At 40.3% G+C, this 18,092-nt stretch overlaps 1 protein-coding gene across 1 annotated transcript in view; it reads left to right on the top strand.

The window, feature by feature from the left end:
* The window catches only part of NR4A3 (nuclear receptor subfamily 4 group A member 3), a 29,556-nt gene extending 24,872 nt beyond the window's left edge, over window positions 1-4,684 (top strand). The window contains exon 8 of the mRNA XM_032120276.1: window positions 1,521-4,684. Within this exon, the coding sequence (XP_031976167.1) occupies window positions 1,521-1,783 (263 nt within the window). The 3' untranslated portion in view covers window positions 1,784-4,684. The remainder of the gene's footprint in view (window positions 1-1,520) is intronic.
* The last annotated feature ends 13,408 nt before the right edge of the window (window positions 4,685-18,092 follow it).

The raw sequence follows: 18,092 nt of genomic DNA, 5'->3' as shown, positions 1-18,092 counted from the left end.
AGCTAACTGTGCCTAAGTAAATACAGTTGAAAAAAAGTGTAAAATGGGTGAATATCAGTGCAAACCCAGACCTTTACATTTCTGACTGCCCTCATTGAATCCTGTCTGTTTTATTGGTTTGTAAAGAGCATCTAAGCCAAAACAGGTGGTGAGGGGAGGCAGCAAGGAGTTTATGTACACAGGCGTGGGCAAGGCACCACTGCACCTGGTGCAGGCATTGCTCCTGCTTCTGGAAATAAAGAGAACTGTACTCTTTTCACTGTTCATTAGGGGACAGACAGAGAACTTGTCTATTGCTTGCTCCTCCTGGCATGGAGGAACAAGACTTGGGAACAATGGGCAGTGTGGCTGCTGGCTGCCAGGGATGGGAGAGAGGCCCAGGGAAGGACATGACTTCAGAAGCATCAAACACAAGAACTGCCACAATTACTCCTTATCCACTGCTGTCATTGTTTTATATATCTAATTGACTAAATATAACAAGCATTTTCTTTGATTACCTTGTCTGGCACAATTCTATTCCACATGTAAATTATTATGACTTTGCTGTGAAGCCAGTTCTTACTTACCTGTGTATTTCAAAGTCAGAGGCAAATGAACACATCACAAATTTGAGATTTTTGTTCTGAATTCTTTTTGTTCTGTTATTTTAATTCATTCACTAAGCCTTGATAGCAAACAACACAGAATTCTTTCCCCTGTAAAGAGCCTGCTTTTAATGAATCACAAACCTGATTCATTCTACTTATGCTTAAAGAATTGTGAATGCATTTAATGTCATTGTAGTATTTTAAAAAGGTATTTGAAGGGGAACAAACCCCAGCTCCACTTCCTTTTAGGAGTGCTGAGGTTTTTGTGATGGATAACATAGCAGCTGTTCAGGCATTGCTCACTCAAAGCAAAATAGTTAACTTCCAGGCTTCTTTTATCTTAGAGCTTTTAAAGATGAATAAACTAAGAAGCAGCAGCTGATCAAAATAACAAAGGGTAGTAAGGTGCCTTTAGTTTCTTGTAAGAGTGTCTGCAAATTCCTGGTGGAATTCTAGGCCAGGCGCTGATGGAACTAGCTAAGGATATTGATCGCCACTTGAATTCACTGAATAAATAATGGTTGCCATAGTTATTGAGCATTCACAACTGGTGGGGAAGCACGGAAATCTCCAAAACACCTCCTGTGATAGTTTTGCTGGAAAATCACCCAATTAATTCTGTCTCATATCATGAAAATTATGTCAGATATGCAGGATGCTTGGATTCCTTGTACTAGAATTTCAATCATAACTGAGCATCTTTGTCGCCTGCTTTAGCAGATGAAGAGAAAAGGGCACTTGCCCTCTCTTATTTTGTGTGGCAAAAAGGTTAACTGACACCGTATAACCCCAGCTGTTCTGAGAAATCTACAATTTCAAAGCACTTTTTCCTCAGAGTTCCAGAGTATGGACCTGGGTTACGCCTAAGAAAACGCTTTCTCTCCGTTTGTGATCGGGATGCTGATGTGTTTTTTTCCTCTGGCTTTGCAGAACGACATGGATTAAAAGAACCAAAGAAAGTGGAAGAGCTATGCAACAAGATCACAAGCAGTTTGAAAGATCACTTAACTTTCAGTTGCCAAAACAAAGGACAACCACTCGAGTCTGCAGAGCCGAAGGTACTGGGTGTTCTGGCTGACTTGCGTTCTCTCTGCACACTGGGACTGCAGCGCATCTTTTACCTGAAACTGGAAGATTTGGTGCCAGCCCCTTCCATCATTGACAGGCTGTTTCTGGACACCTTACCCTTCTGAGTCAAACCACCCTCCTGAGAGGCAAACGCCCACCAGAGCAGGCAAACGGATTGTGACTTACAGTTAACATTTCTGCCCTCACTTAACAGAAAAGCCGCTCCGAGTCTAACATGAGGTCTTTTCTGGCGCTTTGTCCTTACAACCTGAGGCCTGAATCTTACTGGCTTACTGGTTTGGGGTTGTGTTCTTCGTTTTCTTTTGTGTGATTTGGGTTTTTTAAATGGCTAATATGGCACTTTTGGACAATGCTATCCCAGCAGCAGTAAAAGGTAAACATGACTGTTTTAAATCTGTTGTTTAACACCTCATGGTCTATGAGGAGTAAAATTGTAGAAGCTGTGTTTGAAAGAACAGCAAATAGTTGTTTGCCAGGGTAGTATGTGTTTTGTGAGGATACCTTTAGCATACTTCCTGCATCAAGGGCACATACATCAGCACAATCTAAACAAAAATCCACTTTTTTAGCAAAGTACATTCAATTAAACATTTCATACAAATCAAATATAGCAAAATGACAATGGCTGTTAGCTCCCATGTTCAAGTGCAATTTTTTAAAGTGCTGTCTTACTAAGTCTCGTTTATTAACTAATTTATTTTACTAGGAAAACAAACGGAAGAAATCAAGTGAGAAAATTACATGCACTAACTTACCTGACAGAGTTTTCCAAACTTGATTCCATGTAGCGTGACTTATTGACAAATGTATGTGGAAGACACGGGAGCAACTGTGGCTCAGTTGTTCCTTAGCTAAGGAAACCCGAGTAAGTAGTGATTGGAGCATACAGGGTCAGTATCAGGGATAGTTCAGCTCTAGACTTCTAACACGAGCAACTCGTTAGTAAGCAGACAGAAGATGGTTTTCAAGAACAAGCAAGTCTTGTAAAATAGTATGAATGTAAGTGCTAGGAAGGGTATAGTGGGCTGCGTTTAAACATTCCGTGTTCGTACTCCTTTTTGTATGTTTATACTGTTGATGCCATATTAATATGAGATAATTTGTTGCATAGTGTCTTTATTTGTATAAATGTTTGTATGCATGGTATATTGTAATGGCTTTGCCTGTATTTATTGCAATGACTGCCAGCTCATGGGAGCCCTGTTACACATGATAACTAAATGGGGTGTTCACACTGACTCAGATACACCAGTTGGAAAACTATATACATATATATAATGTGTATGTATATATATGTATATACCTATATTTGTGTGCGTGTGTGTGTGCGTGTCTTTTTATTAACCATTTGTATATAAAATATCTGTCAAATCACAAGCAGAGTTATTTTACAGTTTATTTGCAGTGACTTTTAAGGCAGTACTGTTTAGCACTTTGATATTAAAATCTTGCTCATGTTTTGCTAAATTCAAATAATATTTAAAAAGTTCAGTTCTAAAAAACTTTATATGCACTGTATTAAGTCAAAATTTTGTTGGTCATTTTGCTAAAGAAATTTTGAATGTCAACCTGATGTCACTGTATCTTTTGTTAGCTTTAAACATTCTAGCTTTTGTCTTTTTTTAAACTATGCTGTTTATATGGAAATTAAATTATACAATCAAACAGATGCCAAATGAATTGCCTAATTGCTGCAAAGGATAACCCAGATATCGAGTCACTGTATGGTTTTCAAATAGGAATCTGGTATTTTATCACTTACTATGTTTGGATGTGCTTTTATGAAAAAATTATTCTTATATCAAGATTTATAGTAGTGTCAATAGGGAAACAGACTTCTAATCACTATAGTTAATATTTCTGGTTTACCTGCAGATAATATTTGGAAAAGTATTGCTTTTTGTATTGACTTTTAAGCTTATGTGCAAACATAATAGCATAATTAAATATCAGAGAAGCTAATGTTTCTTGTAGGTTGCTGTAACAAGCCTGACCAGCAAGACAAATATATTTTGACTGAATTTGCTTTTGTATATACTAAATATATATATACATATATATATATATATACACTCACACACATGTGCGCATACAAAAACATGCAGACATAAAATCCAAAAAAAGTATGTTTGCTTTTGTCTCCTTGTGTATAACACAAGGTCCCTTGAGAAATTACTTTTATCTAGGGACAAATCCTGCCAGGTGCTGAGCACCAGCCAGACAAGGGTTTGCAGGAGCTTTTTGCGAGTGGGCCCTTACCAAGGATTTTCAGGCAAATCAGCATAGTACAGTAAAATTGCTTTTTTGTTGAGCAAGGTTTATTTATTAAGTGGAATGTGAGTGGGAGGAAGCAGGTCGAGAGCCCCATGTGAGATTTCACGTAGCCTGTGTCCTCCAGTCTTCCATAGATAGTCTTAGCTGTGATACTCTCCCAAATCCCATCATCTGTGGAATTGTCCTTCATGTCAACTTCAATACACGGATTCATCCTAGAGTACAACCGGTGACCTGTCACAGTGGTAAAGGAAAGAGTTAATGCAGAATAAATCTACTACTATTCTTAGAGCTCTCTCAGTGTGAACATGCCTTTGTCTAGGCAGAATTCAGGAATATATCAGGTGTTAAGGGAGAGTGCCTTGCTTTTATTTCAGACAACAGTGTCTCAAGAGTTTCTTCACTCAACTAACCACAGTACTTTTTTTCTTTTTTATTTCTTTTTCTTTTTTTTTTGTGGTGTTAACCTGTGGGTTGAAAGAAATGCTCATGTACATATACAATGTAAATTAAAATTATTAAATTGAATAACTTTTTTTTTCAGAGGCCCCATGTGTGTTGAATAAGTATGCTTAATTCTGTTAAAATCTGATGTGAATTTTTTATCATTTATAAAACATTTAAAAAATTGTCTACTTGAGTCTTAAAAGTGGAAAAATTGGTGAAGCATGCTTAAGAACACTGGCAATTTAATGGCTAGTCTTTTGATTAAAATAGCTTTTATATAAATACATGCCTGCAGTATCTGGTTATGCAATTAGATATTGAGAGCTGGACCATGGCTGTCCCAGAAGTTGAACTACATATAGACCAGAGCAGAGATACTATTCACCCCTCACTCTATTTCTCCTCCATGACAAAAAGGGATTATAATTAACCCAGAGCTGATGAGGCCACAGGGAAGGGAAAGGATGGCTACAGGGCTCATAGCACCTATGTCTGGCCAGAAAGAGGACAGAGCTCCCATCCCGTCTTCAGCCCCTTTGCGTCAGTAAATCCTGCCAAGGCATCGCTCCAGCAGGCACCTGCATCATTTTCTTCAAATGTGCATCCAGCTCCTTCCCTTACCGTGCCGTTGCTTTGCAGGAGGGATCACTTATCCCCTGCCAGGCAAAACTGTTTGGCTGCAAATGCATTTCCAACAAATGCAGTTTTGAGAGGCATCTGCCACTGTTTCGGGCACCGCCATGAGTACCGATGGCTCCGGCACACCTCCGCCAGGGCTGCTCTGCAGGAGCTGCTCGGCTGGGGGTTACATCAAACGACGTGCTGTGGTGGGCTGCAGGATTGGCAGCTCCTTCCTTGGAAATGTGACAAAACAAAAGGTTGCACCAACTCTTCCAAATTATTTTCTGTTGGTTTTTTTCTATGCAGTATTTTTAAAATTTAAACTACGAGTCTTAAGATTGTTAATGATAATGAGTTTTGCACATTAGCCCCTGTTGAGCAAAATATGCAGACCTTGAGATCAAGCCACACCAGGATCTGAACTTTCACCCTACAAGACAGTTTATCCTCACTAAACTCACAAGTATCTCAATTTGTAATTATTTTAGGCCCTTGCGTCCTTAGACATGAGAACAGGTCTGTGTCCTGATCTAAGTCACCTGCACTTGTGTCCTTATCTGTGCCTTGTGTACTTATGCTCCTAAACCACATCAGCAGCAGAGGCCTTGCTAAGGGATTTGATGCCCAGTGGTTGACTCTGGCAGTGGAAGGTTGGGCTGAGTCAGGAATTTAATAGCAGGTTCCTCTAGTAGAGACCATCCTTGGACAAGAGACTCACAAAGGCACCCAAAAATGAGGAACTGTGACTAGAGGTGAGTCAAATCTCTTTCTACAGCTTTCCTACTTCTACTTTTCACATTCAGGTTCATTTGCCCAATACACAAAGCTAAAATTTCAGTTATGCCGTAGAGACGAGGGAGAGAGAGGGATTTAACTGTATAAAATTAAGCATGGCTTTGGGAAAAATTGCCAACACCCTCGGTGGACACTGAAACATGTCTTTTGATTAATTATTTGTATTATAGCAACACCTAGAGGCCACAACAGAGATCAGGACCCCATTTTGCTACCTACCCTAATTAGCACCTCCAGTACCTACCCAGGAGAAGCTCCAGTCCAAATAGACAAAATAAAAGGAAATAGGAGAATGCCAGCCCAAGTGCATACAGCATCTCAGTCATAGAGCTGGGAATAAAACCTTCTGTTTGCTGAGCTACTGTCCAGTGAATGCTCTTGTTTTGCTTTCCTTTTCTTTCCATTATGCTGCCACTGTATTGAACTATAAAAACATGATAAAAGCATTGAAATATTCAAAATAACCCAGGTATTCAAACTGACCTTTCTTACCCTGCTTATGAAGTCATCCATGAGACTATTCAAAATGATGGTCAATCACATGTTTGTGAACCAAACTAGACAGTATTTAGAAAAAAATACTTAGTAGTCCTTTATTAAATTAATGAAGCCAACCATTGGGAATATTGCACAATATGGATTAAACAATAATTACTAATGGACAAAAAAGATTAACTTTTAAAAATGCCAGACTATTGATGTAGTAATTGAATAAATGGGGTGCCAATTAATCAAATTCTTAGCAGCAGATGACATATTTGAGAATTGTATGCCAGACCTGCATTTGTGAGTATTACCAATGCAGTGATTTGTCAAATAAAAGTAAAAGAAACTTGTTTATTATATGGAAACGCAGCAAATTTTATTCTGTTTTCTTTTTTAGCATTAGAACACCTTTATATTCATAATATGGAATGTTCTGGCCGCATTTGATTACAGAAGGAGTTTAAATACTTGAAATTGTTATATGGCTGTGAAAGTCAAATGAGATAAAGATTCTAACCTAACCCCACAAAACCAAGGATTTTCTTCATAAAGAAGCGTGGGATTCCACCTTATGCTGGTTTTGGCTGGGATAGAGTTAATTTTCGTCACAGTAGCTGGCATGGGGCATTTGAATTCCCAAGTCACTGTAAAGCATGATAGAGCCCTGGTCTCCTGGGGATAGCTGAACACCTGCCTGAACACGGGAAGGGATGAATTAATTCCTTGGTTTGATTTGCTTGTATGCATACCTTTTGCTTTCTCTAATAACCTGATTTTATCTCACCCAAGAGTTTTCTCCCTTGTACTCTTCCGATTCTGTCTCCCAGCCCACCAGTGGGGAGTGAGCAAGTGGCTGTGTGGGGCTGAGTTGCCTGCTGGGGTTAAACCATGGCACAGATGTAAATGATGTTTTGCATATGGCAAGATCCTTATGTGTCTATAGTGAAACTATTCAAGTAGTACAAGATTCTGAAGTCATGCAAGAGACAAGACCATGGGGAAAAAAAGACATTTTTTTCACATTGTTTAATATTTGTATGGCATCCTTGAAACATAGAATCATCTAAGGTCATTGAGTCGAACGGTTAACCTAGCACTGCCAAGGCCATGAAAAAGCCATGTCCCCAAGTGCCACATAGACATGCCTTTTAAATACCTCAGAGACGGTGACTCCATCACTTCTCTGGGCAGCCCATTCAAGTGCTTGACAATCCTTTCAGTGAATAAATTTTTCCTAATACCCAATCTAAACCTTCCCTAGCACAACTTGAGGCCATTTCCTCTTGTCCTGTCACTTGTTACCTGGAAGAACAGATCCATCCCCACCTGGCTACACCCTCCTTTCAGGCAGTTGTAGAGAGTGATAAAGTCACCTCTGAGCCTCCTCCCCAAATGACCCCAGCTCCCTCAGCCACTGCTCACAGCACTTCCCATCCAGACCCTTCACCAGCTCCATTGCCCTTCTCCGTACTTGCTCCAGAACCTCAATGTCCTTCTTGTAGTGAGGGGCCCAAAACTGAACACAGGATTTGAGGTGCAGCCTCACCAGTGCCGAGTACAGGAGAATGATCCCTCCTCTGGTCCTGCTGGCCACACTATTCCTGCTACAGGCCAGGATGCCATTGGCCTCCTTGGCCACCTGGACACACTCTGGCTCATGTTCAGCCACTGCCAGTCAGCACCCCCAGGTCCTTTTCCACTGGCAGCTTTCCAGGCACTCTGCCCCCAGCCTGTAGGGCTGCCTGGGGTTGTTGTGACCCAAGGGCAGGACCTGGCACTTGGCCTCGTTGAACCTCACACAGTTGGTCTCATCCCATCCATCCAGTCTGTCCAGATCCCCCTGCAGAGCCTTCCTGTAGATCAATATTTCCACCCAGTAGATTGATATTCCCACCCATCTTGGTGAGAGTCTGCAAACGGACTGAAGGTGCACTCGATCTCCTCATCCAGATCATTGATAAAAATATTAAACAGGACTGGCCCCAACACTGAGCCCTGGGGAACACCACTTGTGACCTGCCACCGGCTGGATTATTCCATTTGCCACTACTCTCTGGGCCTGGCCGTACAGCCAGCTTCTTACACAGCAAGGAATACACCCATCCAAGACATGGGAGGCCAGATTCGCCAGGAGAATGTTGTGGGAAATGGTGTCAAAGGCTTAATTGAAGTTTAGGTAGACAACATCCACAGCCTTTCTTTAACGCACAAAGTGGGTCACTTTGTCATAGAAGATCAGGCTGGTCAAGCAGGACCTACCTTTCATAAACTCATGTTGTCTGGACCTGATCCCCTGGTTATCCTGTACATGCCACTGGCTGGCACTCAGGATGATTTGCTCCATTTTAGACTGTTTATCAGTTTTTATTAAAGGAACAGAGAACTCTCAGCTTATTTAGGTGGAATTTTATCTTAAACAAACAAATAAATAAACATGCTAAGTGACATTTAAAGAAAGAAATGCCTTGAAGTTGCAGAAGTAGCCCAAATAAGCTGAAGTCTTTAACTTGGTAAATAATGTGTTAAAAAACCCTCTTCACAACAACTTCCACTGTGGTCTGTGATAAAACATTACTGTAGAATGAAAGTGAATTACAGAAATGCTTGATACTGGGGAAACTTTCAAATATAGCAGGCAGGAAACAGAAGTTAATTTACCTTTCATGGGTTCTTATTATTTATCTTGCTGTGTTTCCTAATTAATTGATGATATTGATGTTTACATAGGGATTTGCTCCTTTCCAACTTTGCTTGATCCTGTGAAGAAGTCAGAATGCAGCATTTGTAGTATCACATTTATTGCCATGGCAACAGTCGAGGATTTCACAAACACTAATTAGGGTTGGCAACTTGGACTGTTTTCAGTATGGTCCCATATAATTTTCCCTCTTTTATCCGTTTCTCATTATACCCCACTTTAACAATTGACTTCTTCAGCCCGTGTACAGGTTTTTTCCCACATGGCCTCAAGATTCAGTTAATACCTCCTCTGATTTGCAGCCACCTTTCTTACATGCCCTCACACATCCAGTTAAGAAGCAACTGCAGTCCTACCTGCATTTGTGTTAAGCTCCATTTCTTACCCTTCAAATTAGTCCAAGTTTCAGTACTACCAGCTGGCTTCTACACCAGCAGGTGCAAAAGTAGTAAGGAAAGGTATAGAGGCTTAGCTGTATCTTCCAAGCTACTTTTAAAGGTAGATGCTAAATCTTGCACAAGGCGGACTACAAGCCTTCTGTTCACAGAAGCTTAAGTTCTGCAAACGTCCAAAAATCATACTAGGTATTTTAATTTAAGCATATCAAAAGCATTTATGGACACTTCATTTATTATATAATAATATAGAGAGCTGCGCCCACATGCGCCTCATGAAGTTTAACAAGACCAAGTGCAAAGTCTTGTGCCTGGGTCAATCCCAAACATGGACACAGGCTGGGTGATGAGCCAGCTGAGAGCAGGCCTGCAGAGAAGGACCCTGCAGGATTGGTGGGTGAAAAACTGAATATGAGCCTGCAGTGTGTGCTCACATCCCAGAATGACAATTGTATCCTGGGATGCATCAAAAGAGGAATGGCCAGCAGGTTAAGAGAGGTGATCCTTCCGCTCCGCTCTAGTGAGACCCCACCTGGACTCTTGTGTTCAGGTTAGGGCCCCCAATATAAGAAGGTCATGGCACTTCTCGAGTGCATCCAGAAGAGGCCCAGAAATATGACCGGGGGCTGGTACACTTCCCTATGAGTAGAGGCTGAGAGAACTGGGGTTGTTCAGATGGCAGAGAGAAGGCCTCGGGAGACCTTGTTGTGGCCTTCCAGTACTTTAGGGAGGCCTAGAAAAGAGATGGGGAGGGACTCCTTATCAGGGAGTGTAGTGATAGGACAAGGGACAATGGTTTTAAGTTGACAGAGGATAAATTTATATTAGACTTTTGGAAGAAATTCCTTACTCTGAAGGTTGTGTGACACTAGAACAGGTTGCCCAGCAAAGCTGTGGATGTCCCATCCCTGGAACTATTCAAGACCAGGCTGGATGGGGCTTTGAGCAATCTGGTATAGTGGAAGCTGTCTTTACTCATTGCAGGGGGTTTTGAACTGGATGATCTTTAAGGTCCCTTCCAACCCCAGCCATTCTATGGCTCTATGACTAATCATGTATTATGGTTATCCAATTGAGTTAGTGCCTAAAGTCTTATCTCAAAAGTCTTATCAAGCCCTGTGTTGGTAGTGAGCTTTTGAGCCTCTCAAAAAGCAAAGCATACTCGTTTGTTATCAAAGGAAGAAGGTAAATTTATGATGGCATCACCAGCAAGAGGGGAGGTTTTACTTTTTCATGCATACTCAGAGTAAGAAAGAGAAGTGTCTACCACACAAAGTAAAAGATTCCCATTCTGCAGCTCCCTTGATAACAAGTCCCAGCTGGTTGTCAAGCTGGCTTCCCAATAAAAAAGACATCCAAACAAAACGAAGGAGAGAAAACTTAATTTGGAAAGGAAGATGGTAAATCAAATTGGTTATAGTATATTTATACTCCAAGACACTACAAATTACTAAAAAGCAAGAGAAAAATAATGGAACCAGCTAAATCATCTTTGTTATGTTTCAGTTTAAATCATATCACTTGTTTCTAATACAGAAAGGATTTTGTACAGTATTAATGGAAAATGTGCATTTGAAGAATAAATTCTGAGTCTGATCACTGTCTTCTTTTCCTATGTGATGGGGAGGCAAGAACCCTTTAAACTACAGAAAAATGTCTCATAAGGTATGAAGGAATTGAGAGTTGGTCTTGATGGTAAATTACTGAATCTTTTTAGGAGATTATAGTTGAACTAAGGGAAGAATGACTATAATTTGTAAGGAGGTCTTATTGAAATAAACAGCATATTGTGTTAAAAAAAGCAAACCAAATATTTACATTGGACATTCAAGACAAAAGCGAACCATTGGAAGAAGCTTTGTATTCCAACAGACACTGAGACAAGCTGACATTAACATCTAAAGAAAGCCTTTAACTGAAAAAAAGCCTGTTGCCTCAGAAGCTTATGATTTGCCTCCCTGTTTTTTGAGGAAAGACTGTACTATGTCAGTTTGCCCAGTTTTTGATGATGGCTCCTGTTGCAGTTCACTGCAAAGACCAGTTTTAAAATTTAGTTCTAATGCTTTTGAGAAATTTGAAACCAGAGCCCTTCAGCCATTGGGACCTTATTTTCATGACTTAACTTTGTTCCCCCTATCCTTAATTTCAAAGGGCATGGTCAAACTCATGGCAGTGCTTTTTGCAAGCTTTGTGAACCCGGCCACAGTCAAGAATTTCCACACTGAGTAACTTTATTACATGAAGTTTCCTGCCTGCTGTACAGAGCTGTGCAATATTCAGCATGAACATCTGCTTTTTGTCTGATTGCTAAAGGAAACTCTGGTAGACTGCTGCCCCTTTGAAATTAAGGAGTTAGGGAACAAATTTAAATCATGAAAATAAAATGCCAAAGCTGGAGGGCTCTGGGTTCAAATTTTACAGAAGCAATGATGCTCTGTTTTAAACTGATCTCTTGAGGGAAGCACAGTGGAAAGTATTTCCATTCACTGGGCAAGCTGACACTGTTCAGTCTTTTGGAAAGAGAACCAGGATCCATTGCACGTTCAGATGCAGAATTACACCCACTTTGGACCTAAGTGATAGCTTTCAGTGAAAGACTTTTCAAGCTAAGTTAACAAGGATGGCTGAACCTAAGAAATTAAAAATATAGAAAAATATAGATAATACATAAATAAAAATGTATGTCATGAACTTAACTGAAATCCTCAAATTCTCTTATGAAACATGAGACTTTTTTAAAAAGGCTTTTTTTATTCCAGGCCTCCAAATCAGCCTCTCTTCCCATGAGATGGAGTTGTTAACACAATGTTATAAGGCTTCAGACTCATGCTGCTGGACTCTCAGGGGCAGAAAAAATCCCAGAAATCTAATAGATATGGTGGGAAATGCTATTTGGCATTGGCATTTTCCACTTTTCTATAGTGCATTACTCTTGCAGCTCAAGTAAAGGCCTGGTTCTGTCTGGGCTCCTGCATCATTTAGGCTGCAGCATTGCAGACGTGACCAGTGCACAGCAGAACTTCTGTCAGCAGCAGGGACATCAACACACCACACTTGCTTCTTCCCTCTGCAGGGCTTTCCCTTCCTTGGGCTAGGGCACAGATCATGTTGATGGGAGGAGAAACAGCAAGAAACTCATCTGGCTTAAAACCCACCTGGTTTTCCCAGGTTGGGGTCTTGTCTGTGCTCCTATGAGACCTCACCTGTCCAATTATGGGGTGCCTGGTGTAAAAAGGACATGGACCTTTAGGAGAGGGCTTAGAGGAGAGCCATGAAAAAGATCAAAGGGATGGAGCACCTGTCCTGTGAAGACAGGCTGAGAGAGCTGGGGTTGTTGAGTCTGGAGAAGAGAAGGTTCCAGGGAGACCTGATTGCAGACTTTCGATGTAGAAAGAAGGCTTAGAAGAAAGACCACTTCCCATCCCTGGAAGTGTCCAAGGCCAGGATGGATGTGACTTTGAGCAACCTGGTCTAGGGGAAGGTGTCCCTGCCCATTACAGGGATGTGGGACTGGATGATCTTTAAAGGTTCCATCCAACTCCAAACCATTCTGTGGTTCTGTGATTCCTGCTCTTTCCTTACAGGTCTGCAATGCTATTTATAGACACTTATTTACCCATTTGCTGTCAGGATACTTTGGCCGAATTTTTAGATCTGCTGCATACCTGTAGCATCAAATAGAAGCAAGAATAGCCATGGGTACTTTTTGGAACCTTACTGCCATATATTATTTGCACAGGAGTAGCCTGCGGAACTCCCAGTTGAAATAAGGGGCCCATTGTGCCAAGTTGTCTTCACTTACATAATTGGAGACATCCACAGACACCTCCAGGTCTGAAGACATTTAAAATAAATGAAAAGAGACAAAGGAAAAAAATACTATATTTGCCGTATGGAGACAACTTTTATGGACAGAGGCATTTAGAGATTGGTTTTGTTGCATGGCAACTTTGGAAAAGTTAAGAAGTGAATCCAGATCCTACCATACTAGCCCATTGCTTTAAAAAAGAAATCCTTCCTCTCTCAAGCCATGAGTCAGCATACTTTTCCAAAGCAGTGCTTTCAGTCTAACAACCATCAAATTGCTTGGGGACACTCTACCTTGACATATTTAGTACGTTCTTCCCACATCCCTCACAGAAGCCCACAGACGTCAGCTTCGATCAGACTCAGCTAGGACTGCAAAACCCATCAGGTTTGTAGGGCTAGGAGGCATGTTAAGATGTCCTAAAAAGTAAATCCTCCCAAAAGGACTGTTTTCTGCACTTAGAAAGAGAGAGAGACATGAAGCTGCAAAGAACAGCATTTCTAACAGGCTGCCCTAAAATAAGAGCCTAGTTATTGGTTCAATACTAGTTTTAAACCTACACATTTCTAGACCATAGGAACTCTTTTGGAAGTGGACTACTGATTTGAATCTCAAATTGTAGTCCCTCCTACATTGTGAAGAGCTGCCACCATCAAGTCAATGGAGTCCAAACCAGTCACAGAAACCTGCATGTCATAACATACAAAGCAAAGGATGTCACTGTGACTGTCTATATTTATTATAATCAGACTAGGTCATATAAAAAAAGAAAATATCATATAACAGGTTTGTTTTCAATACTATTAGAAGGCTGATTTATGACTGGACCATTTAAAAGATGGTAATTCAGTAGTGAGAGAAGAGAGAGAAAAAAAGTTTAAATCAAAACCTATATATTGCCAGAAAGCTGCAGACCACCCACAATCTCAGAAGGTTTTAATTTTATGGATTAAGACTACGTAAGGAGTTGTGATAGTTCCAAGGGAAGGTCCATCTAGCCTAGCATCCTGACAAGTGGCCAGGACAAACCAGAAACGGACTGTGCAGGCTGGTCATGACTTTAGGATCACTGAAACCTAACAGTGTACTTGCTCATCAAGCAATGGTCTCTAAACATTGTTTTTGTGAGCCCCTATCACTAAAACATTTTTGAGCATGCACCCCGAATGTACATATATTTATGTATAAACTACAAACATACATTTATTTATAAACTACATACATATACCAGTGAAGTTCCGTATTTTTCCTGCATCCCACTGGACCATTGCCTTCACAGGCATTTTGCAGCCAATACAGACACTTTAGGATGGTAAAGACATGCCTATTTGGCTACCTGTAGTCACAGCCCTCTCTCATCTGCTTCATGCACATTGAATGTGATACCACCCAGAAACACAAAGGGACAATTTGTCCAAGCTCAAGAAACCCTGTTGCTTTAGCATGCTAGGAACATTAATTTAATGTGGGAAATATTAATAGGAACTGGAAATTGTTCAAGAACATTCTACTGGGTATTAAAAAAAAAAAAAAACCTGCAAATTTGCAAGTAGAAAAGAATTCATGCTGGGGAAGAAAAAAATCTTGAAATACAGAAGTTGCAGAAGTTCTAGTCAAACATTAGCAATAAAAATAAAGACAATGCAGAAAAATTGTAATAGCAGTAAACTGCAAATTTAATAAAAATGTACCCTGCTAAAAACAGCTATATCAGAAAAGATCAATGGGCAACATAGTTAGAAGGAACATGCAAGAAACTGAGTGAAAAATTTCTGCACCAAATATTGGTCCATTGCTAGAAACAGGTATCACAATTTCAGACAGAGGCTCAAAAAAGACAGATGTGTTCATCACCATTTCTCTTCTGATTTCAGAAGGAAGTAGGAGGATAAATCTGCCCGATAAAACACTGTAGATGGACCAGAACACCTGGCATCTAGAATGAGGAAAAATATGATGCAGAGTCACCTGCAATTACAGACGAACAAATCAAGCAGCTTAGAGGGAAACACAGCATGGAAAACAGGAAAAACCTCAAAGATCTCTGAATACCAGTGTATTCCAAGTATTTTAAAAGAGCAGAGAGAGATACAGGAAAATATAGATGTGTTTTTCAGATGCTGAGCTTGGACATATAACAAGAAGTTTCATTTAGAAGCCCACAATATAGAATTGAATGCTTCAGGTGCAATTAATAATAATCAATATGATTACATGGAATGCAGGTTGTGTAAAACAAACCTTCTTTGTTTTGTCTTCTACAACTTTATTTTGGTTCACAGCTATAGCTCTGGTTGACAAAGACAGCTGTCTTCATACAGTATATTCACACGCCTGTACTTCAAATCATTTAACCATGGATTTTAAACAGCACATTATAGGGAACTAAAAGGATGTAACTTGGGAATTGGTCCCTATCTGTCTATTAGTAAATTTTTCTGTCATTGCTACAGTTTCCACTGATTAAATTTGCATAGTAATTCTTGTGTCCAATCATGGAGCATAAAAATTGCAATTCAATTGAAGTGACCAATTATACGTCACAAGCAGCAAATAGTCACACTCAAAAACTCACAAGCATTGACAATATTTTCCTTCTAAATCTTCAGGTGAGGTCTTTGAAAAATGAATCAATCCTGAGGAATGAAGATCAGTTAGTGAATGATTTGTGAGAAACAGCAAAAAGGTGAAATGGTTCATCCAGTGACATCCATGCTGACACTGCATCACCGACGCAGCCAGGTACTCTATTTTTAGGAAACAGCAGAGCAATATCTTCACATGCCACCCTGAAAGGTTCCATGCAAACAGACAAGACCTGATTCTCCTGCCGGTGCAAACTGCTGTCTCTATTAGTTTGGACAGAGCTATTCCAGTTTCACCAGCTCAAAATCTAGAGTTGAGCAATAACATTGATAGCCACAGTAGCAATAAAATATTATGGACTGCTTGTTTTCTGAAGGACACAGGTATATTAACTTTTGATAGGTTTAATGGGTTTTGTGTACAGCTTTTATATAGTTTTGCAGCTTACTGTACATATTTATGTTCCAATTTCTGTGCTGTTTCCCACTTGTTGCTCCAGGTTTTCTCTTCTTTTGTTCCCATAAGGCTCTCAGCAGCAACTTTTCCCTGTGGTACTTTGTCTTTCCAGTGGCTTCCCACTTAGTTGAGCCCTCAGCATTTTGCTTTATTTCACTGCCAATGGTCTGTACCAGCTAGTACACACTGACATTTCTCTCTCCTGGGGTGATCTCCCGATAGCCTGTGCCACGTGTCATGACAAGTTTCCCTTCATGTCTGACACCTGCACCTCATACACATGCAACTTTTAAACTTGCTGTTCTAATCTATCCTGTATCCAACTATGGGCAATCAATCTAGCCTTCCTCCTTGTTCTGGGACTGGGGGAGATCCATGGATCAGCTATGGCTTCTGTGAGGACCAGCACCACTGTTCTTCAGAAGCACATGGAAAAAACTGCATTAACTGTACTCCATTTTGAGCCCATGAAGACCCAGCTGTCCAGTCTCCATGTAAGCCTTGCTATTTTTAGTTTGGTGCCTCCTACATTTTACCTCTTGCAGATTTTCTGACATTTTATTTCATTTCCTTAGTGAAAACATATGGCAAACAGATGCCTAAGCAGGGCCCCAGGCACCCATCTCTTTTTCCAGACTTTTCAGAATATCTGGGAAAATTCTGAGATTTACCCTGATATGCATCACACTTGCAATTTATTTCAAGCGCTACCTTTTCAGTGACAGGCATCCTAAATACCATCAATTTTGGAGAAATGTCATTTTAAGATCAAATTTCTGCCTCTATTTTCTTTTTCCATAGGTAACCTTGAAAACATAAAGAAACTAACCACCAGGTTTCAAAATGGTGGTAGCTGGTCATCAGTCAGGGGAAGCAAGGATGATCTAAAAAGCTTCTTTCTCCTTCTCACATGCACATCTCAAAATTTAGAATAATTCCTCTACAAAAATCAGTTTACCAGTCCCTCCCTAAACCTTAAGTAATGTTTTCCACACAATGGCTTGACCACACCTCTATCTGAGATAAAAGGGAAATTATCTGAGGACTTGAAAATGTCCAAATCTAGCTCTGGTTAAAAATTGCTGGTACCCTCTGGGACTGGGATTTAGTTGTTTTGCATAGATTATGGGTGTATTGAGCTTGGGCAGCAGGTCCCCACTTGCTGTGGCCAAGGCATCTATTCCATGGGAGAGAGTGTCTTCCAAACCATCAGAAAAAAGGGCAAGTCTTCAGTAGAGTAATCCATCTGTGTCATACACTTTTTCCCCTGGTGCTTCTCTTCCCTTTCCCATGCCTCACCCTCTGTTATACTATCCTAGAGCAATGCATTTAAAATTAATATTTCAATATGCTGAAATAATTTCTGAATTTTAATAGTGTATGTGTATTCTGAAGAAAGTTTCTTTTGGTAAGGGGGCTATACATGGATATTGGCATTCTTTCTTAAGGTTGCCTTGTAATTAATAGCTCACATGGGACCTGGATGCCAAGAAATAGCATATCTGTTTTCCTTCTGCTATGTCTCCTTCCCAGGATTCATTCACTCCAGAAACATGAACTACTGAGCACAGGATTTATGATGCAGTCCTGTGTTGAGAAGAGAGAACTGAGAGCCAAACGTGTGGAAGGTGGCAGATTTACCCTTAAAACTGGATCTATCTCCCTAACATGAAGAGACCCAAGGTGTGTCAAGATTTGCTCCAGATATCAGGCACCAGGATGTAGATTTATTCACAAAGTGCAAATGTTTCATTTAGAAGCTGTTTAAATGAACAGCCTCTTGAATTTATTGTCATACTTCCTTTTTTCCTTTCTCATTAATAATGTTGCTTTTTTTTGCACAAAGG

The sequence above is a fragment of the Corvus moneduloides genome, chromosome 1 (assembly GCF_009650955.1).
Source record: "Corvus moneduloides isolate bCorMon1 chromosome 1, bCorMon1.pri, whole genome shotgun sequence".
NCBI classification, from domain to species: Eukaryota; Metazoa; Chordata; class Aves; order Passeriformes; family Corvidae; genus Corvus; species Corvus moneduloides.
The sequence above is the reverse complement of the archived record's forward strand: the minus strand, read 5'-3'. Positions and strand labels throughout refer to the sequence as shown.